Source organism: Manacus candei, unplaced genomic scaffold (genome assembly GCF_025592945.1).
Source record: "Manacus candei isolate 608988 ecotype Guabito, Panama unplaced genomic scaffold, ASM2559294v1 h1tg000043l, whole genome shotgun sequence".
Lineage (NCBI taxonomy): Eukaryota > Metazoa > Chordata > Aves > Passeriformes > Pipridae > Manacus > Manacus candei.
Window position 1 is genome coordinate 2707628 of NW_026138091.1, and position 12162 is coordinate 2719789.

Consider the following 12162-nt stretch of genomic DNA (forward strand, 5'->3'; position numbering starts at 1 on the left):
TGTTTCAAACAAATGCTGCTGGAACACCCCGAGGAAGGCAAACGAGCGCTATAGAGCATTTGAATTGTCCTGTTAACCTCCCTGCATTAGTCTACCGGCGGGGAAACCCTTCCTGCCTCAGCACCGCCGAGCTCTGCCGTGGCCACTGCACCTTGGAGGAGGGGCGGGGAGCCGGGCAGGGCCCCCTGCCTGGGAGCGCAGCCCCCGGCCCCGCTTCGCGGGCGGGGCTGCTCCGCCGCGCCCCTCGGCTCCGCTCCGCTCTGCACCGTGCGGGGCTTCCCCGCGCCCGGCGGGCGGGAGGAGCCGCCGTTTCCGCTGGGTGTCACTCTGGGGTGGGAGAGGCGCGTTCAAAAGCGGAGGGCAGGGAAAAGCCCGCCGACAGCCCCGGCCGCCCGCACCGGCAGCGTCCGCCGCCCGCCACGCCGCGGCACGGGCGGCAGCCGCTGCGCTTCCTGCGGGCCGGGGCGCTCCCGGCCCTCCGCCTCGGAGCCGGCGCCCGGCGGAGAGTCCTCGGCTGGTGCCGGCTGCCCCCCGAGCCCAGCCCCTGCGGACGGAGGCCGCCTAACCCTGCCAGAAGGATGCTGGAGGGCGGCTGCAAGGCGGTGAAGGAGGGCATGCTGGAGAAGAGGAGCGACGGGCTGCTGCAGCTCTGGAAGAAGAAGCGCTGCATCCTCACCGAGGAGGGGCTGCTCCTCATCCCCCCCAAACACCCCCCGCCGCCGCAGCAACAGCAGCAGCCGCCTCTGCCGGCCGAGCCGGCGGCCAAGATCAAGGAGCTTCACTTCTCCAACATGAAGACGGTGGACTGCGTGGAGCGGAAGGGCAAGTACGTATACTTCACGGTGGTGATGGCCGAGGGCAAGGAGATCGACTTTCGGTGCGCGCAGGAGCAGGGCTGGAACGCGGCGATCACGCTGCAGATGGTGCAGTACAAGAACCGCCAGGCCATCCTGGCCGTGCGCTCCACCCGGCAGAAGCAGCAACACCTGGCGGCGCCCCACGGCCCGCGCCTCCGCGGCGCGTCCAACTCCGCCTAGCGCAGGTACGGACCGGCCCCGCGCCGCTCCCGCCGGGCACTGCCCGCTCCCGGTGCCGCTGCTTCGCCTCACGGGCTGCCCTCTGCTCTCTGTCTCACTGCAGGTTGCGTTCACGGAGCGCTTCGGGGAAGCGGGACTGAGAGCGTTCGTGGCGGACCTGCGCCAGGGGGTCTGAAACTGGGGAAGCGCCGGAGGGGCAGGTAGACCGGAAAGAAGCGGCTCAAAATCCTGAACCCCAGCCTGCTGCTGCTTTGCCGCCCTCGGTGCCGAGAAGCATTTCAAATCTATTATTTATGAACCTTGGAAAGGATACTTTGGTGCGATGGGATTTCTAGAAGACATGATGTACTGTAACTTTATTTTAATGTATTTTATTTATTAGAGTTGTTTTCTTTTGGGTTTGTTTTCCTCTTTTTTTTTTTTTTTTTTTTTTTTTAAGGCTTGTTTGCAGGATATTTCTGAATGTAGGCTGTATCATAAAAGCAAAGGAAAAAACAATATGCATGTTAGCTCCCTGAAGGAACTAAAAAAGTTCTGGGTAGTTTGGCTGTGTGCAATTTGACGAAAGTTATCCGTTTTTTATCCAAAATACACTATATTCCACTAACATGGAAAATGTGAAACCTATACTGCATATGAAATCTGTTTTCTCTAATGAGAATAACAATTGTAGTCTGAGGTTTAAATTATTGCCTTTTAAAATATTAAACGTGGTGGAAGATGGTAAAAAGTTATTCATGCTTGACTATTCAAAAAGCAATGTTGCTTGTTATTCTGAGGTTAAAACCCATCTGTTTAATGTATGAGCAGAGGAGAACCTGACCAACTTCTTTTGTGATGCAGGAATCTGAGTTGGATTCCAGCTATCAGTGTGATGTGCTTGCTCCTGGGCTGGCGGGCTAGAGCTGAGGCGTTCACGAAGGTTTCTTACTGTCCAAGTTCAGGGCTCCCTCTGCACGCTTGTTTTTTAAATGATCTGGGCTGTCAATCTGTATTGCTTTTTCATGGCGGTTTTTAAATGTCTTGCATTAAAGCAGCCCATAGTTTAAAATCCATTTTATATATGTCTTGGTGTGCAAATGGATTATTTTGGTCACAGTTTTCATAAGGTTGCTCTCTAGCTGAGATGAACTAGGCTAATTTTGGTGTTTAGCACTGTCAGATGTTGAGAGAGGCGTATGATCTTGCCTCTGAAAACGCTGACTAAGCAATGAAGTTGGAAAACAAAGGGCTAATTGCACAGCTGTTGTGTCTTCCTCTGTCTCTTAAAAGTCAGTGGGAGTTTGGCTGTCGATGCTGGCGGTAATGGGTCAGAGCTCTTTGCTGGTGTAGAGGAGGGAGCTGGGCGTGGGCCGGTGAGCTTTCTAGGACTGGGCTCTTCAGTGATGGGTGGCTTCATATTGTGTGCCCCTACAGCAGGTTCTCTGGTTTAAATGAAGTGGGGAGGCTGTAAGTGGAACAGAACAATGTGGCCAGTTATCTCTGGTTCAAGATAAAAAGTCAGAGCCATGGAGCTATTTATTTTAATTAGTGTGGTGAGGAAAATTACTTTTGGCCCCTTTACAAGTTACATGAATGTAAACAGAATCATTTAAAGTTTCACATCCAGGACTGTTTTTTTGGTGTAACTGAGGTGTAAATTAACAGCAAGAGCCCCACATTCTCTGTTCAAGCTGTTTCTGTAAGTTCAAGCTGTTTCTGTAAAGCAAAAGGCTGAAGTGATACTCAAAGGAAGATCTTAGAAGTGGCTGCTGTGCGTGTCAGTCCCTTCCTCTGCACCCTAAGCTTAAGCTCAGTCAGTAAGGAAAAAGTTGGGATCTGTGTTAGCCCTCCTCTTTTGTCCCTTGCCCCCAGGTTTTGGAGTCACATACCTAGACATGCAAAGCGCGTCATGGTAACAGAATTAAAGCCCGGATCCTGACGATTCTCTGTAGTTACTCCTGAGCGCTTCTTTCCAATATGGCCCTTGACAAGGTTGCATGATGAACTTGGGGTGGTAGATTACGGCTGTTCTAACAAAGTTATTATTTTGAGATTAATTAAAATCAAAGGTGCCCCACATCTTCTAGGATTAGAGTTGCTGTCTTGGCAATCATAACAGTCAATTTCCACATCTCTGTACATCTGCCATTATCATTCTGCTAACGCTTGGATGTTAGAGCTGCAAGGGGATTCTCTAATGAGCTAGTCAAAGACTTACAAAATAGACTGTAATTTGTAATTTGGCTCCTCTATTTAGAGCAATTAATTACAGTTTACTGAATAACTAATCCACCTTTTCAGATACATAGAAGTATCACTGATCTCACCTACTAAAATACATTTTAGCCTACTGAAGAATAAATGTAACTGATGAAAATTAATTCCTGTGTGATCAGAGACATACGTATTTCTCCAAGAGAGGCAGATATTCTTGTCCTCAGTGAATGCCTCTGAATGCCACAAAAGCCTATGGATGTAGTCTAAAGCTGAAATTTTACTATTCTTCTGGAAGTACTTGTACTTTGAAAACAAAAGATGAAAATTTTAGTGATAAAATTTTCATTAAGGTATGAGAAAATAGCTTTCATTTTGAATTTGCTGCTCCTTTTCACCAGTTCAAGGTCAATGTCCCATTTCACCTTATGTTTCTTGTTTTAAGTTGGTCTGAAGGATGCTCTGAAAAGCTTTTGGACTGAGGTAGCTCACCAACAGACTTTTGCTGGTTGCCATTGCCTGCTCTGTTACCTGTTTAAAAACCTTGGTGTCAGCCAGAGTCCTAGTGTGAGAGGTGGTCACATCACAAAATCCCCCTTGAGCTGGTGGGATGGGTGTAAGGATCCCTCCCCCTTGTGTCTCTGGACTGTCTCCTCAAAACTGAGTGGGAACAATTTGGCTGGGGTCCCCTGGGGACAGTCGGACTGTGTGGCTCATGCCCTGTTGGTATAAATAAGGCTAAATTGTCTGTTGTGGACAGTCTGACAACTTTCTCATGCTCTAAATTCCACGGTGGTTTTTTGTTGGTTTTTTTTTTGGGGGGGGCTGATAGTAATTTTAGACCAAGAAATTGTTTGATGTTATAAAAGGTAGTTCTGGTCTTTTTTTTGTCTTGTCCCTCTACTACTGCATGGTCTTCATTTGAACTTCTGGATTAAATAGTGTCTGTTACTGCCTTGTAAGCAATGGCTATGAAAATAGGTCCAGCAGATCATGCTCCATCTTATCAGAGCTTTGAAAGTAAAGAAATCAAATTGTCATTCCCCTTACCAAAAAAAAGAAATCTAACAGCGCATGACTGAAGTAAATTCATTAGAGAATAAACAAAAATGCTGAAAAGCACAGGTTAATGCTTGATATAGGTACCAGAAGTGGGGACAGTCAGTTCATAAAAAGGTCAAAATTATGTGTCTTAACTAAAAAAAAAAAACAAAAACAAAACCAAAAAACCAAAACCACAAAAACCAAGAGAAAGTGAATAAGGGGCAGATTCAGCAAGAAAATCTAAACTCTGGTGACCAAGACATCCAGAAGGAATTCCTCCTTTTTAAGGTTCATGATATACAAACGCCAGCTTCTGAATTATAGCTGCAATGATGTACCAAATGTTTTCTAGCATATCCTATTCTGAGAAGAAATATCAGTGTCGTCAAAAAAATTTGTGTGTAAATATGACTCATAAATGATTTCTGAGAGATGTGATTTATTTTTCATATTTTTCAAGATACATTCCATTTCAAATAAAGAGGTATCTATTGAAAGAGCTCTCGATATGTTGGAAGAATGGTTGGTTTGGTGGGCTATCTGTTGTGATTAAAGCCTGATCTAAGCTTTTCCAATGTCAAGCTCAATCTAAGGGCCTAAGAGGAACGCTTTGAACCTGTGTAGATACCCTCTGAAAAAAAGATCCACTTAGATGCTCCACTTAATCTATATATATATATATATATATAGCACAATTATGAGTCTCAGTCCTCAGTTCTGCTCCTTGCTGTGCTTGATGTGTGAGCACCCACACTGAGTCCAGCTGATTTCTGTAAGACTCGGCATCACAGTTCTCATACAGCAGGTCTTTGGGACGCAGAATTCAGACTCATAATCTTTACCTGTGAATGCCTTGCTCTGTGTGACAGTAGGAATCTAAACCGAAGCATTAAATGTGCCTTGTTGCTCTTTTTTATGTATCTTAAGCACTGTTTGAATTTCAAATTACCTGAAAGTAGTCCAGAAAGAACACTTCCACCATTCGGCGTGAGCTCCGACCTGTTCTTTTCTAGCTTTGTGGGAAAAGAAATGAGGTATGACAAGAAAAATATACGATGACTTCTGCTGTTTGGGCGTCTCCAAGAGCTACAGCTGCTCGGATGCCTTGAACTCCCCTGAGGTGTATTTGTATTGCAGCAGGTCCTCACTTTCAGGCATCTTCCAAAAGTGTACTAATTTCAGTGACAAAGTATGCATTGACCTAGACTTGTTGGTGCTGTTTGCCTTCACTGGGGAGGTCTCAGTAACCTCTTCCATAAGAACGCTTTTGCTGTAACAAGTACAAGTTCTCTTTCCAGTAGTAAACATCTAAAATGTAGGCATTTGAACTTAATATTTGATACGCAAATGATAGTTTAAAGACCTGACCTCACAAGCGCTGGTGCTCAGCAGCTTTGAAAAGCCAATTAAACATCTCTGGATTTATTATCTAGTGAAGGACCCACTGTTGCTTACAGCTGTTAGAGATATCCCTTATGAGCTTTTAGTAACAGTGATAAGTAAGTGTCTCTGTAAGGGCATAAGTGTAGTAGAACAAGAAATTAATAATTTGTGGTTCTTTCTGCTCCTGCAGCAATGGTGACATCTTTATAAAAGTGCATAAAAAAAGTGTTTCTCTGCTTTAAATTTTGATTAGGAGGATGTAAAATAAGACTGTTCACATATGAAATGGTCCTAGAAATTTGGGCCATTATTTTCCTAGTGGGAAATATTGTCTTACTAGGGTTTTCTCTTAAGTTTTCTCTGATCTGAAGTACAATGCAGGGTACAGAGAGGAAATCTGGAGCTGATTCAAAATTCATTGAAATCAACTGGAATTTTTCCAGACTAGGACAGATGCCGACCTTTTTCACAAATGGTGGCTGCTTCTCTTTCAGTTTAAAAAACCCAGGAATGAAAACCCAGAGCAAGACCTTTGCCTATGATCTGTGCCAGTATCAATGGTGTGTGACTAGGATAGCACTGACATTCTGGTCTTTCGTATTTTCCAATGAAATGAGGGGGAGAGGAAGAGGAAGATGAAATAATGCTTATGCTTTCTGAGCAAAATAAAATAGGAAAGAAGACCAGTCTAAATGTCTTCCCTCCCCCCACCCCCAAAATGAAATCTAGACCAGAATGGTTTCTAGCAATTTCACTGAATTCACAGCACAGCTGAAATGGAACAATTTTTTTTGTACTTTAACCCAGACCAGAACTAAATGAAAACCTTTACTTCTTTGACTGCTTGTTTCTGGCAGTCAAAGGACTAGGAGCATCCTAGCCCTTCCTAGAAAGTGCTGAATTACTTTCCACACCTACACATAGGTTTTTTTTGAAAATTAACTGTTGTGAAGACTTTCAACTTAAGTCCTTTATAAATTTGAAATAAGCTTTTTTTTTTTTTTTAAGTTATAAACAGTACTTTAGGTGTTTGTGATAATGTTTTTTCTGTCTTTCCACTGGGGGATTTTTGATGTGTGAGGTAAGGAACCTCATACACACTCCTTACAACTTTTCTTTGTGCCTTCTGCACTGAAGGTGAGCAGAGCAGAAGTGCCTTTGGTCCTGCTAAGAACTGAACATCTTCAAGGTGTTCTAACACCCAAAGGACTTGGGAGCTGTTTGGGACCTCAGAGTGGGACTCGATTATTTGTAGGTCTTGGCCTAATGTTACACACTGAATTTACAAGGAAAGGGACGTCAGCTTCTGGGTGAAGCACTGGGAAACGAGCCCATGCTGGTAGCTGGCACCCACATGAAGCTCGTGTTCTGCTCAGCAGCCTGGTTGGATTGCAACACCTACAAGTTTTCCTTAGAGACTTTAGAAAAAGCCAAAGTGAGGCTTCTGTGCTTAAGTGCATAGGATTTTTCTTGGTTTGTTCAGGTTTTTAGGAAAACATCAAAGCAGAGGCATTTACCCCATTATAGATTTATCACAGGCACTTTAGCCACTTTTACAGCCCTTCCTGGTCATTCTATTAGATGTCTCTGGCAATGCTAGCTGCCAGTGCAGGGGAAATGGTCATTTGGGTAGGGGGTTTGATTTACCATTGTGTTGTATTGTGCTATGACCACAGTGGATTTTGCATAAATGAAATTTTTAATGACCCTGCTTCATAATCTTTGCCTTGCAATAGTTTGTGAGCAGCCATAGTAGATTAACCAAACAAGTAAATACGTATAGAATGACTAACCATTACAATGAAGCATAGAGCGCTCTGTGGTCAGCAGAATGTTTTGATCAAGACAATTTGCCCCATGTTTTGTAAGGCTTCCAGTGAGATGAAGAAATCACTACTTTTGTTTTTAAGATCTTGTCAGTGTTTTGTAAATATTTCTGATATTTATGCCTGTACATATGGCTTTGATTATAACTTGCAGGAGGCTTGAGAATTGGGTCATATACCATCTAGGAGAAGATTATTTCATTACTGGTAATTTCTGTTGGGTTTTGAGGCTCAGCTTTCAGGATCTTTTGCACCTACTGCCTTTTACAAAGGTAAAAGTACAGCAGTGAACCTGCAGCTTGGAGAACAAATATAACCTGTTCTTGGCTTGGGTGCCAGAGCCAGGGTCCTTTGAGGGAACAGCTCTCCATGTTGCTGTGTGCTTTGGACCTGGGCCTGGGGATGATAACTCCCTGTACCAGTGATAGCACCTCTCTGCAAGGCTCTCAGCCCACTTGTATATCATATCTCTGTTTTGGAGAAGAGGAAACTCGGGACCGGAGAGCCCATGCCGCCTGCCCAAGGTCATGCCTTGGGAGCCGAAGAGCAGCGTTCCATAGGCAGGGGCCCTGTCCCTGTGGAGAAATGCTGCCTCTCACAGCAGAAGCTGCTTCGTTTTCTGTGCTTGGTAGGCATCTTCCTTACATCCACCTGCACATGCAGTGTCCAATCCCCCATCAGTGCCATGGGTCCTTGGATGGAGACCCCAGTGGGCGACTGCCCTGCCAGCCAAGTTTCAGCCTTAAAAATTCATCATGGTGCAGCTACTCACCCCTTGGAGACAAGAGCAAGACAAAAACACTTAGCCTTCACATGGGATTTAGCAGAGTCTTTGGATGACTTCGGATTATTAAATCAGTTTCTGATTATTCCCAGCACCAGGCGTTGTGCAAACACTGTACTATGAACGAAGGGATCTGCAAGTTGTTCCCTGTTTCCGGTGCGATTAAGCTCCTCTGTTTACTGCGGATGGCAAGGACAAAGAGAGGTTATCAGTCTCATAACTTGAAAGGACTCTGTAGATATGAATCCAGTGTTAATGTAGCTTTTCCAGCCTGGTACCTGCCTTGACCAAAACACACAAAGAAAAAAAAAGGTGGGGGGGAATAATTTTCTTCTCTCTACTATTCTGCTGTCATTTAACCATTTCACTGAGAAACAGGAGTTTTGAGAGAAATCCTTGTAACTGGAAACATCCCAATCATGTGCTTTTCTACCAGAAAAAAAAAAAATTAAAAATGACTGATGCACAAAGCTATAGTAGCTTATACCCAACCTGCTTATCCTAACCTGCTGCTGGAGGGTGACGGAGCTGTCTGTCTTTGTGGGCTTTCACGACAGCTCTTTAAACCATCTGTAGAGCTGAAAACTCCTCCATGCCCTTTCCTGTGCCAGCAGCTACTGCAATATGCAGATGACTTTGCTTAGAGCCTTTTCTTGTACACAGATGAACACATGAAAAATTACTCTGTTCTTTATAAAAGTCAGACCTGAACTGGAAAAACTATTTCTTTATTGGCTTTTTGTGAGTCTGTGGCTACTCTTAGCCAGTCATAGAGCAGTGCTTCCAGCTGAGTTAGGTGTTCACTGGCTGCTTGTCTTTTATTTTTATCACCAATCGTTAATATTTCCTGTTCCACTAAGCCATGTTTCCCTGGTACTCTTTCCTAGTGCTTGGCTCCTAAACAAAGTCACAGCTCTTGTCACAAGGCAACGGGCTGCATACTTATCCCTTATGCGAGTGATGACTGAGGGCTCAGCAGTAGGGAAGTAACGCTGACAGCTCTGCTCTGGGATGGCAGATTGTTGGCATTCCTCACCAGGGCACCCAGCTGGCCTGGGAAAATGCTGGTGGTTTGGGGGTTGGGCCCCTAAAATAGACTGTCCTTCCAGAGCTGAGAAAAATGGAGAGGGATGGTCAGCTGATCTCTTTTTGAGCAGAGGTAGAGTCAGACCTATAAAGCTGTAGAGCCCAAAGCAACTGCTATGATTCTGCAGGTACAGCCTGAGTTGTTGGGTGCAAAGAGAGAGAGGTATCTGATAGCTGAGATGGCAGTAACACATAATAACATGATGATAATTATCAACAATTAGCCATTTCCCTCCCTTCTCTCCCATCCTCATTGTTAGAGAAGAGAGAGTACCTTGCATAAAAGGGGAAGATGATAGCTCACGGGGTGGGTGTGTTTGGGATGAACTGAGATCATTTCTGTGGCTACTCTGTGGGCCTGCTCTCATGCTTAAGATTTAGCCCAGAGAGTTGAGAGCAGCAGCTGCAAAGGAGCACTTAGCTGCTGCTGCCCCAGGGAAGCTGCTGCACTCACTCCCAAACAATCTGGAAATTGTTCCTATGTGTTTTCCTGAGGCTTAAGAAGCTTGCAGTTGTGGCCCACAGATGGCTAGAGTTGTGAAATTGCAGCCATGGGGCAATCAGCTGCCTGCCTTCCTCGCCATCATCCTTAGTCATCTGGGAGGGAGGCTGAGGAGGTGCTTCCCAGACAGGAGCTGCCTTCTGGGGCAGGCAGATGGGTGGGCTGTGGGCTCTGAGCTCACCTCTGTGGTCCTGCTGCTGGGTACATCTGATCAGAGAAGCCTTCCTGGGCCACCTTTGCTCCATGGGGGTTCACACAGAAGAGGAACAAGCTTTGTCATAACTGACATTGAAGGCACTCACTGGCCTTCTGGGGTTGTGCTTGCCACTGCCTTGCTGGTGGCTTCACCAGTGCTGCTGTTCCTTGCCAGGGTTCTGTGAGCTCTAACATTGAAGATGACCAGTTGAATGAAGTCTGAAAGCTTGAAAGGGCTCTCCAGAACACCTTTAACCCTGCAGCTCTGCTGCTAATAACCTCAGAAACAGCTCCAGTGACCTGTCTTGATTTGGGGTTGGGGGGGGAAATGGTGCTCTGAGCTGAAGGTGTGTGGTAAACGTACCTCGAGGACAGAGGTTCCCTTGCCCAGTGAGCCAGGTGCTAGCCATCCCAGGGTGGGACTGTGGCAACCATGCTTGGTGGCACCTTCACTTGCAGGGTTGGGGTCTTCCTTCCTTCCTTCCTAGGTTTTCCCTAATTCTGCTTATTTCAGCCATAGAGCCACCTACCAAAGTGTATTTTCTTCTCGAAAGTAACTCTAAATAATTTGGTCGATTTTCCTGTCAGCTGAAAATCCTCAGCAATCTCTTTTGCTGATAAAATGCACTGAGCAAGGGTGAGTGTTTATACAGGTAGCCTTAATGTAGTATTTAATTTTTGTTCTGGGCAATGGCAGGGATCTAACACAATGCAAAGATTGCATAAAAGTAAAGTTTATGTGTATTTTCAAATCTGTCATGGCTACAAAGATCATTTTGCTGTCTTTGATTTCCTAATGTTTTAATTTAACTGAATCTGAGTAGATTTAATGGTTGGTTTTCAGAGTATTCACTTAAGGATTTTTTTTCACTTGAAGTTGAAACCTTAAATCAAGCTGAATTTGGGAGAAGTAATTTAGTTTTGCTGAGCTCTGGTTATGCTTAGTCTTTCTCCAGCCCTCATTTTTCCTTTCCTCATCTCTGAGTTGAGCATGCAGCATTTAGTGGGAGAGGTTTGCAAACCATGATAATAGCAGCTGTTCTGCCATCCATTACATGTGCCTTAGTGAGGAGACTAGCGTCCTGTAAAGATATGGTAGCCTTTGAGCAGCCACAGATACGTCCTCTGCTCAGTCTGTATGCAGCCATCCTCTGTGAGATTTGCCCTTGTAAAATGAAACTCCAGCATAGCTGGAGCTTGCTCGTAATTCAGCTGTCACAGTCCGCCCTGAAATGGCCCAGGGGTACTTGATAGGCAGAGCCCTACAATAGCAATCCTGCACTGGTGTCCTTCACGGGGGTCTTTTTTTTATTACACCTTTGTTGCAGTCGATGAAAATCGTTCCCAGACATTAAGGAGATGGAATTGTGCTCCCCCTCTCACAGCTGCTAACACTGCTTTCCACATGTGATTGATTAGGGTGAAATCTGGCTTGCCTTTGCTGCCATCATTGCTGTGTTTCTGCTCCAGGCAAGAGTTAAGGTGCACTGAAAGCAAGGAATGGTCTGAAAGCACAGGTTATTTATGTGATGCTCTTAATGGGTCTTTAAATCGCGTGTGTGTGGCCTTTCTTTAGCCTTGGCCTCACAGAGCTGCTGTAAAATCCAGTAGCTCACTGACCTGCAGGCTGGGAGAGGTCAGGGTGGCAAGGTTTGTATGTACCACTTGGAAAAGAAAAATGCTTTTATAACAAAGAATTCCCACTTCATGGTGAAATAAGTATCAGAGGGCCAGCACCTTGTTCAGCGTGATTCCTAATAGCACAGCATTCGCTGGACCTGGCAGGGCTAGCCCAGATTTAGGGCCCCTCGAGCATCACCCATGTTCCTGTGCATGAAGGCATCGGGATACAGCTGTTTTCAGCTCCCAGATGTTGACTACATGACACTGGAAAGCTGTATCTGCAATTTACTGTGTTGGTCTATTTAGCAGTGTTGCTATAGATGCTACAATATCAGTGAGCTAAATAGCTCAGAGCTGCAGTGAGCTGTTCTAGTTGCTGTCCACTCCCAGCCCATAAAAATCCTCAGATTTTACAAACTCTGTCACTGTTCTTCCTTCACATCCTTTACTGGCATACAATTTTTGTATACTTGGCCTCCCCTCTCC

The 12162-nt window shown here is 45.3% G+C and overlaps 1 protein-coding gene across 1 annotated transcript; it reads left to right on the top strand.

Annotated features, from left to right (window-relative positions):
• Positions 1-6813, top strand: PHLDA1 (pleckstrin homology like domain family A member 1). The gene is made up of 2 exons (XM_051795933.1): positions 1-1042; positions 1141-6813. Exon 1 carries the CDS (start codon positions 579-581, stop codon positions 1035-1037), a length of 459 nt encoding a protein of 152 aa, XP_051651893.1. The 5' UTR covers positions 1-578; the 3' UTR covers positions 1038-1042; positions 1141-6813.
• The last annotated feature ends 5349 nt before the right edge of the window (positions 6814-12162 follow it).